Source organism: Periophthalmus magnuspinnatus, chromosome 5, assembly GCF_009829125.3.
Source record: "Periophthalmus magnuspinnatus isolate fPerMag1 chromosome 5, fPerMag1.2.pri, whole genome shotgun sequence".
Lineage (NCBI taxonomy): Eukaryota > Metazoa > Chordata > Actinopteri > Gobiiformes > Gobiidae > Periophthalmus > Periophthalmus magnuspinnatus.
In genome coordinates, this window is record NC_047130.1 from 30324035 (window position 1) to 30341780 (window position 17746).

The 17746-nt window shown below is 38.5% G+C and overlaps 1 protein-coding gene across 1 annotated transcript; it reads left to right on the plus strand.

Annotated features, from left to right (window-relative positions):
- Nucleotides 1-225: 225 nt before the first annotated feature.
- LOC129456279 (myosin heavy chain, fast skeletal muscle-like) lies at nucleotides 226-13512 on the plus strand. The gene is made up of 42 exons (XM_055222121.1): nucleotides 226-335; nucleotides 2843-3017; nucleotides 3123-3159; nucleotides 3259-3485; nucleotides 3561-3704; nucleotides 3783-3939; nucleotides 4030-4057; nucleotides 4143-4254; nucleotides 4334-4426; nucleotides 4511-4574; nucleotides 4655-4753; nucleotides 4824-4927; nucleotides 5002-5140; nucleotides 5235-5353; nucleotides 5440-5589; nucleotides 5672-5842; nucleotides 5915-6221; nucleotides 6348-6418; nucleotides 6487-6574; nucleotides 6650-6767; nucleotides 6845-6968; nucleotides 7085-7221; nucleotides 7305-7560; nucleotides 8371-8613; nucleotides 8734-8910; nucleotides 8996-9141; nucleotides 9233-9323; nucleotides 9400-9789; nucleotides 9868-9994; nucleotides 10073-10191; nucleotides 10263-10459; nucleotides 10535-10718; nucleotides 10797-10962; nucleotides 11056-11180; nucleotides 11260-11568; nucleotides 11640-11843; nucleotides 12051-12176; nucleotides 12252-12422; nucleotides 12498-12602; nucleotides 12991-13086; nucleotides 13164-13295; nucleotides 13401-13512. Exons 4-42 carry the CDS (start codon nucleotides 3282-3284, stop codon nucleotides 13419-13421), a joined length of 5814 nt encoding a protein of 1937 aa, XP_055078096.1. The 5' UTR covers nucleotides 226-335; nucleotides 2843-3017; nucleotides 3123-3159; nucleotides 3259-3281; the 3' UTR covers nucleotides 13422-13512.
- The last annotated feature ends 4234 nt before the right edge of the window (nucleotides 13513-17746 follow it).

Below are 17746 nucleotides of genomic sequence, written 5' to 3' on the forward strand. Positions count from 1 at the left end.
GGTACCTGCGGCAAACGAAATTCTACAGGGATTACACTAAAGATATAATGAGCTTCTGTCTTCAGTAAACTTGTTATATGATCACTGCTCAGTCATATTAGGGCAAAACTCAAATATAGCTACAGCCTTGTGTTGATCGTCAAGCCACAAGGCAAATGCCAGATGCCCAAGAGGCTTATTGTGTTTTTATGGTCTTTGATCTCCCTCTGTCACTTTCTTCATTTGTCAAGCAGCAACAACTGCTTGTAGATACCGAAGCAAGGTGATTGTTAAGTAACATTCCAGCCTTGTAAATGGCCACTAAAAGCCTGGGCATACAAATAGTGACATCCATTGTAAGTACATTGATTCATATTATCTGTTTTTGACTAATTAAATAATATTATTCTGGACAAAGCTTGCGGACTCAGCTAAAAATACTAATTTGAGTTGATATGCATTTTAACTATATATAGTTCATATTTTGTGACGCTTTGTCAAATATGTGTAGCTCTAACATGCATCACAGCTTAGTGAAATTCTGCTTTTATGGTTGTCCTCAATTTGTCTGTCAGCTAAATGGTCTTGTAAATGTTTAAAATTAGTTCTTAGTAGATGGTGACCTGGATGGCATGACCTTAAACATCCCTAAACTCATGGGATTAGGGTGTGAGGTGAGAAAGTGTGAGGTGACTTTGGTGTTCAGTATAGCACACTCTTCTGCTCTTACAATGATTCCATATGGCCCTGGGACTTTAGCCAGTGTAGCTCTTAAAATTTTCTTATTTTGCTCAGTCCCTAATACTTGTTGCATTCCTATGCATGTTTCAGTGCCTTCTGTTTCCAAATACCTCCATGTTTCCTTTAACCATAATACATATTTTGTTTTGTATAGTTTTACATTATTTATCTTCAGACATAAGTTGCAGTATTTTGGCTATTTATCATTAACAATTGCATGATAAAAATGTAACAATGCATAGTTTATATCTTTTATTGCCATAAGTCACAGGTATTATTGAACGTGACACTAAAGATTTATGCAAATCAGAGCCTGCATGGGTGGTTTAAGAATAGAGCTGTCACTTCCAAGGAGTGCTAAAGACCTCCTTGAATGTGTATGTAAACATTAAGGAGGTCACTGACATCTTATAAACACCAGAGGGACCCTCAAGTTGTGAAGGTGCCAACATGCAACAGGAGTTACCAGTCTCTTCTCATCTTCTTTGGTTTCCTGTATTACATCTCATCACTAAAGTGAGACTGAAATCAGATAAACACGGTTTTGTTTATCCAGTCCATTAATGTTCTGATAACACCCTTAAGCTGTATAGTTATGCCAATTGCATCTGTTACATCTGTAAATTTTTTCCCACACATTTAACCACTTGTAGCTTAACTGTTTATTTGGACACATTTCTTAGGTATTAATAGAATGTAGTTAATGTAATGTATTTAACAGTCACATTTACTGTCCTGTCCTGTGCACTTAATTCTTTTGCTGTTTATAATAACAACCTGTTCTGTCCACGCAGCACATGTGGCAAAGTAAAGGAGAGACCTGTCAGCATCATTTAATTTATTGACCATCAATGTTAAAGCAGTGTGTAAAATTCCCCTTGTTATTCTAACTTAATATCTCTCCATGTAAATTATTAAATTGTGTCTCATATATACTAATATATTGTTATTTAGACCTGCAAAAGCAAAGCCCACAAGAGAAAGACATTCTAATCTATTTATTTCAAAAGCTCATTAAATGACACAGTACACATTTACATAGTTATAGAATATGCAGTTAACTGGAGGTGTTCCTTGTTTACTTCTTGTTCATCACAATTACAAAACACCCTAACTCCTCTTTTCTCTATGTAATCACTTCAGAAATCCTTCACATACAACAGTAATTACATTGGCTCTCTCACACATACCAAAACACTACACTCTTAAGTGTCTAATACATTAGTGCCTTTCAAACAATCTGCAAACCATTGAAATACATAGACTCATCATTTGAAGGTCATTAAGTAATTCATTTAAATACATAGAATAGGATACATTGTTCACACCAAAAACATTTTTGTTCTTTAAAGGCTAAGGCAAACTTAGATTTTTTTTTTTTTTTTTTTTTTTTTTTTAGATTAGACCTACCTACATTATGAAAAGGTTTTTTTCAAGCTTCCAGCTTTTTTGTAGTAGCACCACCACCATCACCACCACCACGAGGTCCATGAAAACATATTAAGTCACCAAACAAAGGCCAATAAATAAATAAATTAATTAATACCTTTATACCAGATATGCTTACAGAGTTTATTTAAAAGTACAAACCAGAAAACCGCCCCATTGGTTGTATTACTAAGGAAGGACCAAAGTCCATTGTAATATGATTACCAAATAGATCTGGCCTTAATTAACAGAAGCGTTCTAAGAATTTGTCAACAATTACAAAAGCAACAGGCTTGGGAATTCAAACGCTCATGGCTATATTTGCTTTAGGCCCTAATATGCTGATAGTAAAAGGCCAGACATATTAAATATCCCCTTTTATTGCAACTTAATCTCACCACAAGAGAATTGTTTCAAAACATCTTTGGTTTCAACTTTCTTTAGGAGTGAAGGCGTAATGGTAATGCCCCATAATGGAGTTTTAAAATAACCACTCTTGCTATGTCTAAACTTGATCATGACTAATATATTGTCACTACAATGACATGCTGTATTAGAAAGCATTTTAATTAAATTAAATATACCTATTATATGTTACACTTTTAAATGCACAAAATGGTGGACATAGTAGTTAGTTAGCAGATTTGTATTTTGTAGTGTCATATTTCATCTAATGATTGTTTAATGATAACAGAGGATATGACACCAGTTTTGTGGATGAGGCCCACATGCCACCTGACACCATTTGTCTAAAGGAGCCCAATGCCCTAAACAGGACAGCTCGTTATGAGTGGTGGGCTGAATCTTTACTATAAAAGAACCCCTGCTATGCTGTTCCAAAGTATTGAACTGACAAGCTGCCAACAAAGGTAAGTCTCAAATAGAGATTTTTTTTTCATCCTTGTTGAGAGCAAAATTGTTACGTCTACCATTTGATTTGTTTTTGATCTTCCTGATTTTCTTGATTTCTTTAGTGCTTGCACAGCTACTGTTTGGCTTAGCACGGAGTAGGTAATGACTACAATGCAGTGGTTTAAAACTGCTAATTAATTAATAATTACTATGTATGTTAAATACTTTTATGATATATTGTACTATGTACCCCTACAGGCTTCCTACACTAAAGGGTCATTATGAGTGGAGACCCAGAAATGGAGTGTTTTGGCCCTGCAGCCATATACCTCCGCAAGCCAGAACGAGAGAGGATCGAGGCTCAGAACACCCCATTTGATGCAAAGACTGCATACTTTGTGACAGAGCCAGCAGAGATGTATCTTAAAGGAAAGCTTATGAAGAGGGAGGGTGGTAAAGCTACCGTTGAAATTCAGGGTGGAAAGGTTGGCTGACTTTTTTGAATAAGAGTGCAATTTAATCTTAATGTAAGTGTAAATTGTATTTTGGATTTTTTGTAGACACTGACTGTAAAGGAGGATGAAATCTTCCCCATGAACCCTCCAAAGTTTGATAAGATTGAGGACATGGCCATGATGACCCACCTGAGTGAGCCTTCTGTGCTGTATAACCTCAAAGAGCGTTATGCAGCATGGATGATCTACGTGAGTGTGAAGCCCTCAGCTCATAAACTGGAAATTTGTGCTTGGCTTATCTCTGTCTTTTATTGTTGGCCCTGACAGACCTACTCTGGGCTTTTCTGCGTGACTGTGAACCCCTACAAGTGGCTCCCAGTGTATGACTCAGTGGTTGTGGCAGGATACAGAGGCAAGAAGAGAGTGGAGGCTCCACCCCACATTTTCTCCATCTCTGACAATGCCTATCAGTTCATGCTCCAAGGTACGGGTATTATCTATAATATGAAAATTGTATTTACAGTTTATTTGAACAACATCCCATTGATTAGAAATGCATGTTGATATCTTACAGACAGGGAAAACCAGTCCATCCTGATTACGTGAGTTTTCATATCTTGTGCTGTGAAAATAAGTAATTAGATAAATGATTAAATAATGATAGTAAATGACAAATATCCTCTGTAGCGGAGAATCCGGAGCTGGAAAGACTGTCAATACCAAACGTGTCATACAGTACTTTGCGACAATCGCAGTGGCTGGAGGAAAGAAGCAAGAGCAAGTTTCAGGCAAAATGCAGGTGTGTCATTTAAAGTAAATTGGTTAAATGATTTAATAACAACACATTAAAATGCTTCTATATGTGATATTATTTGCAGGGGTCACTGGAAGATCAAATCATTGCAGCAAACCCACTGCTAGAGGCTTATGGTAATGCCAAGACCGTGAGGAATGACAACTCATCTCGTTTTGTAAGGGACATTTGTACTATGCATCAAACGCATTACAAAACATATGCTTTAAATATGTAGTATTTGTGTACTCCTATCAAATAGGGTAAATTCATCAGAATTCATTTTGGGACAACTGGAAAATTAGCTTCAGCTGATATTGAAACATGTAAGACTCAGTTTTGCACATTAAACAGTTTTGTACACCCCAGTCTGACACACGTTATCACTCACTGCTGTGTTTCTCAGATCTGCTGGAGAAGTCTCGAGTGACCTTCCAGCTATCTGCTGAGAGGAGCTACCACATCTTCTATCAGTTGACTACAGGACACAAGCCTGAGCTTCTTGGTCTGAAATTGGCACAATAAACCAAATTAATCTGTCATCAATATATCACTTGGTGATTTCTTATTTCCAGAGGCTCTTCTGATCACCACCAACCCTTATGACTATCCCATGATCAGTCAGGGAGAGATCACGGTCAAAAGTATCAATGACGTCGAAGAATTTATTGCTACTGATGTGAGAAAATGCACAGAAATGTGTTTATAACACTACTTGGCTGTGAAACATATTAACATGTTATTTTTGGGCAGACTGCCATTGACATTCTGGGATTCAATGCTGAAGAAAAAATCGGCATCTACAAACTGACTGGTGCAGTGATGCATCATGGGAACATGAAGTTCAAGCAGAAGCAGCGCGAGGAACAGGCTGAGCCTGATGGGACAGAAGGTAGTATTGAGATATGGAATTCACAGACGTATTTTTTGTTTTTTAGTTTTTTTTAAATTCTCACACATGTTTGTTTGTTTTTCACAAATATTAGTGGCTGATAAAATAGCTTACCTTATGGGCCTTAACTCTGCTGACATGCTCAAGGCTTTGTGTTACCCAAGAGTCAAGGTTGGCAATGAAATGGTAGTTAAGGGCCAAACAGTTCCACAGGTAACTCTAAGGTTTTTATTTTTTATATTATATAATTTATTATGATGATGTTACATATTGAACTTGAATATTTAACTTATTTTTAGGTCAACAATGCTGTGATGGCTCTGTGCAAGTCCGTCTATGAGAAAATGTTCTTGTGGATGGTTGTCCGCATCAATGAAATGCTGGATACAAAGCAGCCTAGGAGCTTTTTCATTGGAGTCTTGGATATTGCTGGTTTTGAAATCTTTGATGTAAGTTTGTTTTTGAACATAAATATTGCATTTAATAGGCAGTAAACTTACATTTATTTAAAATATACTTTTTGCTTCCTAGTTTAATAGTTTGGAGCAGCTGTGCATCAACTTTACCAATGAAAAACTGCAACAGTTTTTCAACCACCACATGTTTGTCCTGGAGCAAGAAGAGTACAAGAAAGAGGGCATTGAATGGGAGTTCATTGATTTTGGTATGGACTTGGCTGCCTGCATTGAGCTTATTGAGAAGGTACAGTTGAAATATTCTATTAAATAATGACATTATACTCCACAAAATGACATTCATATTTTGTGTTGACAGCCAATGGGCATCTTCTCCATCCTTGAGGAGGAGTGTATGTTTCCTAAGGCATCAGACACTACCTTCAAAAACAAACTGTATGACCAACATCTTGGTAAAAGTGCCCCTTTCCAAAAACCAAAGCCTGGCAAAGGAAAGGCTGAAGCCCATTTTTCCCTGGTGCATTATGCTGGCACTGTTGACTACAATGTGGCGGGCTGGCTTGATAAGAACAAAGATCCTCTGAATGACTCAGTTGTTCAGCTCTATCAGAAGTCCTCAGTCAAACTGTTGGCTCTCCTTTATGCATCTCACGCCTCAGCTGACGGTAATCTTTGCAACAGTCTTTTTAGAAAGTCATCATAATCATATTTTGTTTTACATTGTAACATAATGTGTGTTTATCATGAGGTCTCTAAGTTCTCAGTTGTACTTTCTCTTGATTATGCCATAGCTGAGGGAGGTGGGAAAAAAGGTGGCAAGAAAAAAGGTGGTTCTTTCCAGACAGTATCAGCTCTGTTCAGGGTAACTAAATTGTTTATTATGTAATAGGTTAGTATTCAGCCAATAATAATTGTCATGAAATCTTTCAGGAAAATCTGGGGAAGCTGATGACCAATCTACGAAGCACTCATCCACATTTTGTGCGCTGTTTGATTCCTAATGAGTCAAAGACTCCAGGCAATAATTATTGAGTAAAATGTTGAACATTGCAATGTTATTCTCATGTGGTTATCACCTATATTGTGTTTTTAGGTTTGATGGAGAACTTCCTGGTCATCCACCAGTTGAGGTGTAATGGAGTGTTGGAGGGAATCCGCATCTGCAGAAAGGGCTTCCCCAGCAGAATCCTCTATGGAGACTTCAAGCAGAGGTAACTTTTTTCATATAGGGATTTAGTGATAAATGATCAAATCATGGTAATCAATACTTGCCCATTTTGTGTTTTAGGTATAAAGTATTGAACGCCAGTGTCATCCCAGAGGGACAGTTTATTGACAACAAAAAGGCTTCAGAGAAACTTTTGGGCTCTATTGATGTTGACCATTCTCAGTACAGATTTGGACATACAAAGGTATTTTTTTTCTTATAACTGAATATTTACCCCCCCCCCCCCCCCCCCCCCCCAAATAAATAAGTATATAAAAATATACACTGTGTGATTTATTTTATATTTTCTTCATTCTATAGGTGTTTTTCAAAGCCGGTCTGCTGGGTACATTGGAGGAGATGAGAGATGAGAAGTTAGTCGAGCTGGTTACAATGACTCAGGCTCTGTGCAGAGGTTATGTAATGAGAAAGGAGTTTGTCAAGATGATGCAGAGGAGGTAGGGTTGCATATAGTGCGCTAAAATTAACAATTCAAAAAGTAGTTTAGCTTATCAAAGGTCAATCTATACTTTGCCTTTAGGGAAGCCATTTACTCCATCCAGTACAACATCCGCTCATTCATGAATGTCAAAACATGGCCATGGATGAAGCTGTACTTTAAGATCAAGCCTCTGCTGAAAAGTGCAGAAACTGAAAAAGAAATGGCCCAAATGAAAGAGGACTTTGAAAAGACCAAAGAGGATCTTGCAAAAGCTCTGGCAAAGAAGAAAGAGCTGGAAGAGAAAATGGTTACTCTGCTCCAAGAGAAGAATGACTTGGCATTGCAAGTGCAGTCTGTAAGTATATTTTTAACACTTATTTTGTCAATAATAAGCTAATAAGCATGTTTTAAACAAAATAGAAATAACTATAAAAATAATATAACTTTGCAATGTAGTGTACACAACAGAGAAAACGTCTGCTTGGCTGTGTCTTTTTACTATTCAATTATTATTGGATGGAGTAATTGATCAATGCACTATTGAGACATGATGTCCCATTAACAGTATCATACTACATCTGAACTAATCTTTCTGAATAAATGAATATACAAATCCCCAGAAGGGCACGGAATCCCCATCAACTGTGAGATCTTGTATGAATGAGCTTTTGGACCTTTGGTATACTGACAGTTGTTTCAAGTTGTCTTCTATCAAAAACAAGGATCAATGGCCTGGAGTGTTGGTGTCTGTAGTATTGAAGGCATTTGAGTGCCTAATCCAGTTCCACCTCAAGTCCAGCATCCCCTCATGAACAGTAAACCTGCCTCTTATCCTGTGGCATCTTAACTTCCTCGCACTTACCCCAATATCTTGTTCATCCATCCTGCTCTTCTCCAGGAGAAGCTCTTTCAGCTCTCAGCAATATTGCTATGCATGCGCATTATATATATATATATATATATATATATATATATATATATATATATATATATATATATATATATATATATATATATATATAATTTATTGGAAAATGTTTGTACCTAATTACCAAAGGATATCCCTAGTTTGTGTGAATTTTGATTCACCGACAATGGCAATAAAGGCTTTTATATGACTACTGTTAGGAATGAGAAATTGTTACTTTACTCATTAATCTTTTAGGAAGGTGAAAACCTTTCAGATGCAGAGGAAAGGTGTGAGCAGCTGATCAAAGCCAAAATCCAACTTGAAGCCAAAGTCAAAGAGACGGCTGAGAGACTGGAGGATGAGGAGGAAATCAACGCTGAGCTGACAGCAAAGAAGAGGAAGCTGGAGGACGAGTGCTCTGAGTTGAAAAAAGACATTGACGACTTGGAGCTCACATTGGCCAAAGTGGAGAAGGAGAAACATGCCACAGAGAACAAGGTAACAAGTTACGACAAAAATGCAACCAGCAAGCAACTGTATGTGTCAAATATTGTAATACTTGGGTATCTATGTGTGCATATTGTGTATTAAACTAACCAAACACCCACTGACTTTTAGGTCAAAAACCTCACAGAGGAGATGACTTCTCTTGATGAAGCCATTGTCAAGCTGACTAAGGAGAAGAAGGCCCTTCAAGAGGCCCATCAGCAGACCCTTGATGACCTTCAGGCAGAAGAAGATAAAGTCAATTCTCTGACTAAGGCTAAAGCAAAGTTAGAACAGCAAGTCGATGATGTAAGTAATTCAAATAGATAAATCTATTTTCATAAAACTAATTGGCCAGTCCACAATTTATTAAGACTAATTTTGGTTCTGATAGCTTGAAGGTTCCCTGGAACAAGAAAAGAAGCTCCGCATGGATCTTGAAAGAAGCAAAAGAAAACTTGAAGGAGATCTTAAACTTGCCCATGAAACTATTATGGATCTTGAGAATGACAAACAACAGTCTGAAGAGAAAATTAAGAAGTAAAGATTCACAAATATTGAACTTAATTAAAATTAAGTATTATTATAATTGGATGCAAGTAATTCTGAGATCTTAAACATTGATTTCAAGGAGGGACTTTGAGATGAGCCAGCTTCTTAGTAAAATTGAAGATGAACAAGCAATTGGAGTTCAGCTTCAAAAGAAAATCAAAGAGCTACAGGTGAGTCTCCTATGAACTCTAAAGTGAGATCATCCCAAATATTATAAGTTACGCTGGGATGTTTGTGTCCCTTCAGGCTCGTATTGAGGAGTTGGAGGAGGAAATCGAGGCTGAGCGTGCGGCTCGGGCCAAAGTTGAGAAACAACGCTCGGATCTCTCCAGGGAATTGGAGGAGATCAGTGAGAGACTGGAGGAAGCTGGTGGAGCAACTGCAGCTCAGATTGAGATGAACAAGAAACGTGAAGCTGAGTTTCAAAAGCTGCGGAGAGATCTGGAAGAGTCCACTCTGCAGCATGAGGCCACTGCTGCTGCACTGCGCAAAAAGCAGGCTGACAGTGTGGCCGAACTGGGAGAGCAGATTGACAACCTCCAGAGGGTCAAGCAGAAACTGGAGAAGGAGAAGAGTGAATATAAAATGGAGATTGACGACCTTACAAGCAACATGGAGGCCCTTGCCAAATCTAAAGTAAATTTTACTGTAAAAGATATGTACACGTTTACTGGGCAAGTGTAGTTTTATATCATAACCAAACTTTGTTTCTAGGGCAATTTGGAGAAAATGTGCCGTTCCCTTGAAGATCAGCTTAGTGAAATCAAGTCTAAGAATGAGGAGCATGTTCGTCAGTTAAATGAAATGAATGTTCAAAGAGCAAGACTGATGACAGAAAACGGTGTGTGTGATTGAACAGTTTTAGTAGTTACATGTACCATGTAAAATAAACTTTTTATGTGTTTATCATGTTCATCAGGTGAGATCGGTCGTCATCTAGAAGAAAAGGAGTCTCTTGTTTCCCAGCTTACAAGAGGCAAACAGGCTTACATTCACCAAATTGAGGAGCTAAAAAGGCACCTTGAGGAGGAAGTTAAAGTATGATGTATACAGTATATGTTAAGTTTATTTCAGGGTTTTGAAAACCCATCATTTGTGTTTTTATTTAGGCAAAAAACGCCCTGGCTCACGGACTTCAATCATCACGTCATGACTGTGACTTGCTCAGAGAACAGTATGAGGAGGAGCAGGAGGCCAAGGCTGAGCTGCAGCGTGCACTGTCCAAGGCTAACAGTGAGGTGGCTCAGTGGAGAACCAAATATGAGACTGATGCCATTCAGCGCACTGAGGAGCTGGAGGAGGCCAAGTGAGTCAATGAGATTTTCCAGCCACTAGAATTTATTCTTCTTCATCCAAATGTTTACATTAACTTTCTTTGAAGGAAAAAGCTGGCCCAACGTCTCCAAGATGCAGAAGAATCCATTGAGGCTGTGAATGCAAAATGTGCCTCTCTGGAAAAGACCAAGCAAAGGCTTCAGGGTGAAGTGGAAGACCTGATGATTGATGTGGAAAGAGCTAATGCTCTCGCCGCTAATCTCGACAAAAAGCAAAGAAACTTTGATAAGGTTGGGTTTCAATTAATGTATTGACCTGGGCACTTTTAACCGCGTCACACAGATATGAATGATTGTGAATATGTTTAGGTTCTCGCAGAGTGGAAACAAAAGTATGAAGAGAGCCAGGCTGAACTGGAGGGAGCTCAGAAGGAAGCTCGTGCTTTAAACACAGAAATGTTCAAAATGAAAAACTCCTATGAGGAGGCTCTGGACCATTTGGAGACGCTGAAGAGAGAGAACAAAAACCTCCAACGTAAAGCTATAACCATGCTGAAGTCATTATGAGAAATTACAGTTGAAATGCAAACTAACTAATACATTATGTAAATATATCTCTTATTCTTAGAGGAAATTACTGATTTGACTGAACACCTTGGTGAATCAGGAAAAACAATACATGAACTAGAAAAGGGTAAGAAATCAGCAGAAAGTGAGAAAGCAGAAATCCAAACTGCCCTGGAGGAAGCAGAGGTAATTAATGTTTACTTCTTCATAGAGATTATCTAAACTGGCTGGAGCTGTCAAAACTCTGTTACATTTAACTTGGTAGGCCACTTTGGAGCATGAGGAATCCAAGATCCTCCGTGTCCAGCTTGAACTTACTCAGGTCAAGAGTGAGATCGACAGAAAGGTGGCAGAGAAAGATGAAGAGATTGAGCAGATCAAGAGGAACAGCCAGAGAATCATTGAGACCATGCAGAGCACTTTGGACGCTGAGATCAGGAGCAGGAATGATGCTCTGAGAATCAAGAAGAAGATGGAGGGAGACCTCAATGAAATGGAGATTCAGCTGAGCCATGCCAATCGTCAGGCTGCTGAAGCCCAGAAACAACTGAGGAATGTGCAGGGCCAGCTCAAGGTGCTTTTGCTAGATTTGTTCAAGTGAAAACAGTCACACTGGATTATATGGACTTATTGTGTCTTCCACAGGATGCACAACTGCACCTTGACGAGGCCCTCAGAGGTCAAGATGAAATGAAAGAGCAGGTGGCTATGGTGGAGCGCAGAAACAACCTGATGTTGGCAGAGATTGAGGAGCTGAGAGCTGCTCTAGAGCAGACTGAGAGAAGCCGCAAAGTGGCAGAACAAGAGCTGGTGGATGCCAGCGAGCGCGTGGGGCTCCTCCACTCTCAGGTAAAATTACATTATATATACTATTAATTGATTAATATAAGAATAATAACTATATCTATATTAATCCATAAAATGATTTAACATCTTGTAATATGAAATTACAATGCATTGCAATGTAAAATTGGAAGATTATGACCATGAGCTATTTTTATTCAGGTAACCAAATTATTCGATATAGTGCATAATATTATTCCTGTCTACTTCCAGAATACCAATCTTATCAACACAAAAAGGAAGCTTGATGCTGATCTTACCCAGATCCAAGGAGAAGTGGAAGATGCTATCCAGGAGGCAAGAAATGCAGAAGAAAAGGCCAAAAAGGCAATCACAGACGTAAGTTTGTTGTATTTTATAGACTTTTTACATTGAGAATATTTCACAAAGTATTTTTTATGTTCTATTTAATAGGCTGCCATGATGGCAGAGGAGCTAAAGAAGGAGCAGGACACCAGTGCTCATCTGGAGAGGATGAAGAAGAACCTGGAGGTGACTGTGAAGGACCTGCAGCACCGTTTGGATGAGGCTGAGAACCTGGCCATGAAAGGTGGCAAGAAGCAGCTTCAGAAACTGGAGGCTAGGGTAAAGATTTTACAATTAACAAAAGTTAATCTCAGAAATGCACTTTATTTGATATTATAAATTATTATTCATTAGGTACGGGAGTTGGAATCTGAGGTTGACGCTGAACAAAAACGAGGTGCTGAAGCTGTTAAAGGTGTTCGCAAATATGAACGTAGAGTGAAGGAACTCTCTTACCAGGTACATGCAACACTACATGAGCTGAAAAAACTAGACCTTTCTCTTTTAAAACTAACAGTAAAGGGGATGTGCAGTGTGCTTGAAACCTCTAGAGGGCATGGATCACCATCTTAAGACTTGCTTGACCCACTGAAACACATCCTGAAGAAGGTGGCTATAAATATCAGTGTCTGGTCATTATTATGATGCTATAAATGGTACTTATGTTGAGGTTTAGCAGATTTTCACTTGCAAAGATGAAATGCAGAAGGAATTCTTGTATGCATACCTCACTTGTTGTGCGTTATTTAAACTATGCATTTGTTTATTTGGATTAACAATTTCAAAAAGAAAAAGTTGGAATCACTTTTAGTCTCACACAGCCCATACTAAATGTGACTGCCTTTAGACTGAGGAAGACAAGAAGAACATTGCTCGTCTTCAGGATCTCGTGGACAAACTGCAGGTCAAAGTGAAATCATACAAGCGGCAGTCGGAGGAGGCTGTGAGTGCAAAGATATGTGATACATTCAGATGCTGAGTGTATGAGTAATAACACTTGTTTTCCTGTCCTGTCTAAAGGAAGAACAGGCTAACACCCACCTGTCCAGATACAGAAAAGTCCAACACGAGCTGGAGGAAGCTCAGGAGCGAGCTGATATCGCCGAGTCCCAGGTCAACAAACTCAGGGCCAAGAGCCGCGACATTGTCAGGGTAATGTAGTGTAATGTAGTGTACCGTATATCATAGTGCACTGTGCTACTATTGATGCTATCTGAAGCAATGACATATTCTGATTAAATTGTATTAATTTTAAAGGGAAAAGATGCCGAAGAGTGAGTTGAAAACATACGAGACACAAGGAAAAAGTCATAAAATATGTGCTTTTTTACATTTTGTGCAATAAACTATACATTTTAGCATTTACATTTTCAAACTTGTCTTTTTGTTTGATTGTTCTAGGGTAGTTAAAATCTAAGTAACTTGTGTGTAAATTGAACTAGGCAACTTACCATTCACAGTTGCTGAAAGTCCTTAAGGTTACCATAACTGCAAATCTTAAGCTTGTGGTGATAATGTTACTGACAGTCTGGTGCCCTTACAGCTTTTATGTCTCTTAAGCATGTGCTGCCTTATGTCAACATGTAGTTATGATGAAAGTGGAGACATTGCTGCAATGAGCTACTGCTTCACTTCTAATAGATTATGATTTAATTGAGGTGGTGTTACATTCTCTTTCTTTATATGAAAATAAGAACATTTAGCCTTTATATATTAATTACCAAATAAATAATACAAATATCAAAATAGATTCTCAAAATATGACCTTCTTATTCTGGTGTCTAGTGTCTGTATCTCTCCATCCCTAACTTAACCTCCATCTTGTTGAGTAAATATAAATGACCTTTTGTTAGTCCAAGACCACCAAGGAATGCCGTGTTTTATATCAAAGGGTGTTCCACAATAAGACTTGGAGGCAGCTGATGTCTGAGAGCATTGTGGAAGAGACTGCTATATTTGTATTTCTTCCTAATAAGCAGGCCCAGGAGCACAAAGTACTGAGTGTCACATTTTTATTGAACATATAGCCTTATGCGGCCGGGTGTGAAGTCCTCATTATTCCACTGCTAATGCTCACTGTTCATCTTTGGCAGTTTGGTGTCATCTTTCAACAAGGAAACTATGCAAACTACCAGACATCATATAACCCGATCCCTTTCTTACTAAGCAGAGGGAACAAACACTCAACTTGGGGAAGGTCAAGCCTCAAGTCAGGCCTTGTCTTCAGTTCATCTGTCAGGACACTCTCCATAACAAGGCCATTTAAAGAAAGGGTTTAAAAATATCAGCTGTGCCCTCGAGACAACGCAAGTATTGCACTAGAGAAATCTAGAGACACAAACTTAATCACCTGTTCCCTGTCAGACAGAGTGGCTGTGAGGGACAGTGCTGTAGTTTACAGTCTAACTAACAAATCGTTTATGAAGCTCAATGTATATAGGGACTGCTGGGCCAAAAGGCAAAAACATTCACAGCATTCCTGGCAGTTTGGTTGTCGACACAAAAGCAGCTGGCCTCCATATAAAACTGTCTGTACCTCCAAACCTTTGACTTTCAGTGTACAAAGGTGAAATGTGTCTGTCTGAACCCAATTATTCTACAGTCTGGACCTTATAAATGTTCATTAATGCAACAATAAGATCATTTGTGACACCTGAGATAGAGCACAAGCCATAGATTTTTAATTACTGTAAGACCTGTATAATTACCTTGTGTACGAATTGTGCTATACAAATAAACCTGCCTTGTCTTTCCTTGCCTATAATAGGTAAAGAAATATCACGACAAAACAAAAGCACATATTTATTTTAATTCCAATTTATTTTATACTGGTTTATACTATTAACATTCCCACTTTACTTCAACATCTATATATCAGTGTTTTGCAGACAGCTCTAATACTAAAGCTAATATTAGACTAGAATTGAGTACAGGCAATATGAACAAACAAACTCTAGGGCATACACCAATACAACAATACTCCATCTCGTCATAAAAAGGAAATAGTATTGAATTTGTTTTTTATTTGTATACATAATTTATGTTAGAGGAACACATTGTATAAAATTGTATAATACTGGAACCTTTTTCTGTATGCACAATGATGAATATGAAATTGATTCCGTACAGGTGACAATGTCCTCACAATGAGCCCGTGGATTTTAACTTAAAAAAAAAAAAAAGTAGCATTCTTATATTCTCCATCAGATGCAGAGCTGAGTGAGCAGGGTGAGTGAAGCCCTCAGATTAAGACCACCGTCACTCTCATGAAACCTGACAGGGATATGCTCCAGACATTTCCTGGTCCACTGACACAAAGGGTCAGACATGGCAACTACCACGGGCTTTTATTACAGGCAACAAAGTTTGTTTACAGTCCACAGTTTTAATGCAAAATCAATACACTTTACAAAAATAAGGTACTGTTAAAGGAACTGTATGTGTGATTTTCACTTTAAGTACCTGCAGCCAGTCATTAATCAGTGAATCTGCTGCTATATTACAACTTCAATTCCAATGAGGTTGGGACGCTCTGTAAAAAAAAATAAAAATACAGAATACAATGATTAGCAAATCCTTTTCAACCTATATTTTACTAAATAAACTACAAAGACATGATATTTAACGTTCAAATTGATAAACTGTATTATTTTTATGTAAATATTCATTCATTTTCAATGTGATACCTGCAAAACGTTCCAATAAAGCTGGGACAAGGGCAACAAAAGAATGGGAAAGTTGAGGAATGCTTAAAATACACCTGTTTGGAACATTCCACAGGTGAACAGGTTAATTGGAAACAGGTGAGTGTCATGATTGGGGATGCTCCCCCGAAGGGCTCAGTCATTCACAAGCAAGAATGGGGCGAGGTCCACCGCTTTGTGAACAACTGCGTGAGCAAATAGTCCAACAGTCTAAGAACGTTTCTCAAAGTACAATTGCAAAGAATTTAGGGATTTCATCATCTATGGTCCATAATATCAAAAGAGTCAGAAAGTCTGGAGAAATCTCTACACATAAGCGGCAAGGCCAAAAAACAACATTGAATGCCCATGACCTTCGACCCCTCAGGTGGTACTGTATTAAAAACAGACATGAACGTGTAAAGGATATTACCACCAGGAACACTTCAGGAAACCATTGTCAGTTAACACAGTTCGTCACTACATCTCTAAGTGTAAGTTAAAACTGTAAAACGAATGCCATATATCAACAACACCCAGAAACACCGCTGGCTTTTCTGGGTCCGAGCTCATCTGAGATGGACTGACACAAAGAGGAAAAGTGTGTCAAATTGTTTTTGGAAATCATGGACATCGTGTCTTGCAGGCCAAAGAGGAAAAGGACCATCCGGATTGCTATCAGCGCAAAGTTCAAAAGCCTCTGTGATGGTCCGGGGGTGTGTTAGTGCCTCTGTGATGGTCCAGGGGTGTGTTAGTGCCTTTGTGATGGTCCGGGGGTGTGTTAGTGCCTCTGTGATGGTCCGGGGGTGTGTTAGTGCCCATGGGGAACTTGCACATCTGTGAAGGCTCCATTAATGCTGAAAGGTACATACAAAGGTACATACATATGCTGCCATCCAAGCAACGTCTTCAGGGACGTCCCTGCTTATTTCAGCAAGACAATGCCAAGCCCCATTCTGCATGTGTTACAACAGCGTGGCTTTGTAGTAAAAGAGTGCGGGCACTAGACTGTCCTGCCTGCAGTCCAGACCTGTCTCCCACTGAAAATGTGTGGGACATTATGAAGCGCAAAATACGACAACAGAGACCCCAGACTGCTGAGCAACTGAAGTTGTACATTCAGCAAGAATGGGAAAGGATTCCTCCTGCAAAGCTTCAACAATTAGTGTCCTCGGTTTCCTTTTCACAAAAATCTTATTGATTGTTGTTAAAAGGAAAGGTGATGTAACACAGTGGTAAACATGCCCTGTCTCAGCTTTATTGGAATGTGTTGCAGACATCAAATTAAAAATGAGTGAATATTTGCATTAAAACAATAATGTTTTTTTGTTTGAACATTAAATAGCATGTCTTTGTAGTTTATTCAGTTCAATATATGTTGAAAAGGATTTGCAAATCATTGTATTCTGTATTTTTTAAGTTTTACACAGCGTCCCAACTTCATTGGAATTGGGGTTGTATATGCTGTTCATATACTGAGAATGAGTTGTGATTGTAATACCTTTTTCAAACAGTAAGAGCACAGACTGCATACATTTCCTTTAAAATACAATTATGTCAAATATAACGTGAATTTTAAAAAATCACGGGGGGGCACATGTGCATCACAAAGTCAGGTCATCATGATGCAAATCCTTTATTATTATATCACCAGATTGACAGTTCAGATATGAGTTAAATGAGGCTAAAGCTACGGTATACCTTCTGTAAGTTCTTTTGATTTTCTTTTTTTTTTTTTTTTTTTACCAGGAGCTGGCAGGTGTGAAACCTGTTCCCTTCTCTACCCTCCCCGCACCTTTCTTCAGGCTCACCTGTGCTCTCTGGTCCCTATGAAGGGACTGGTTTGAAGTTAAAATAAGGGTTCATTTAGGTTAAGGTCAAGGGTTCGGTTAAGATTAAGATCAGTCTAAGTGCAAAAAA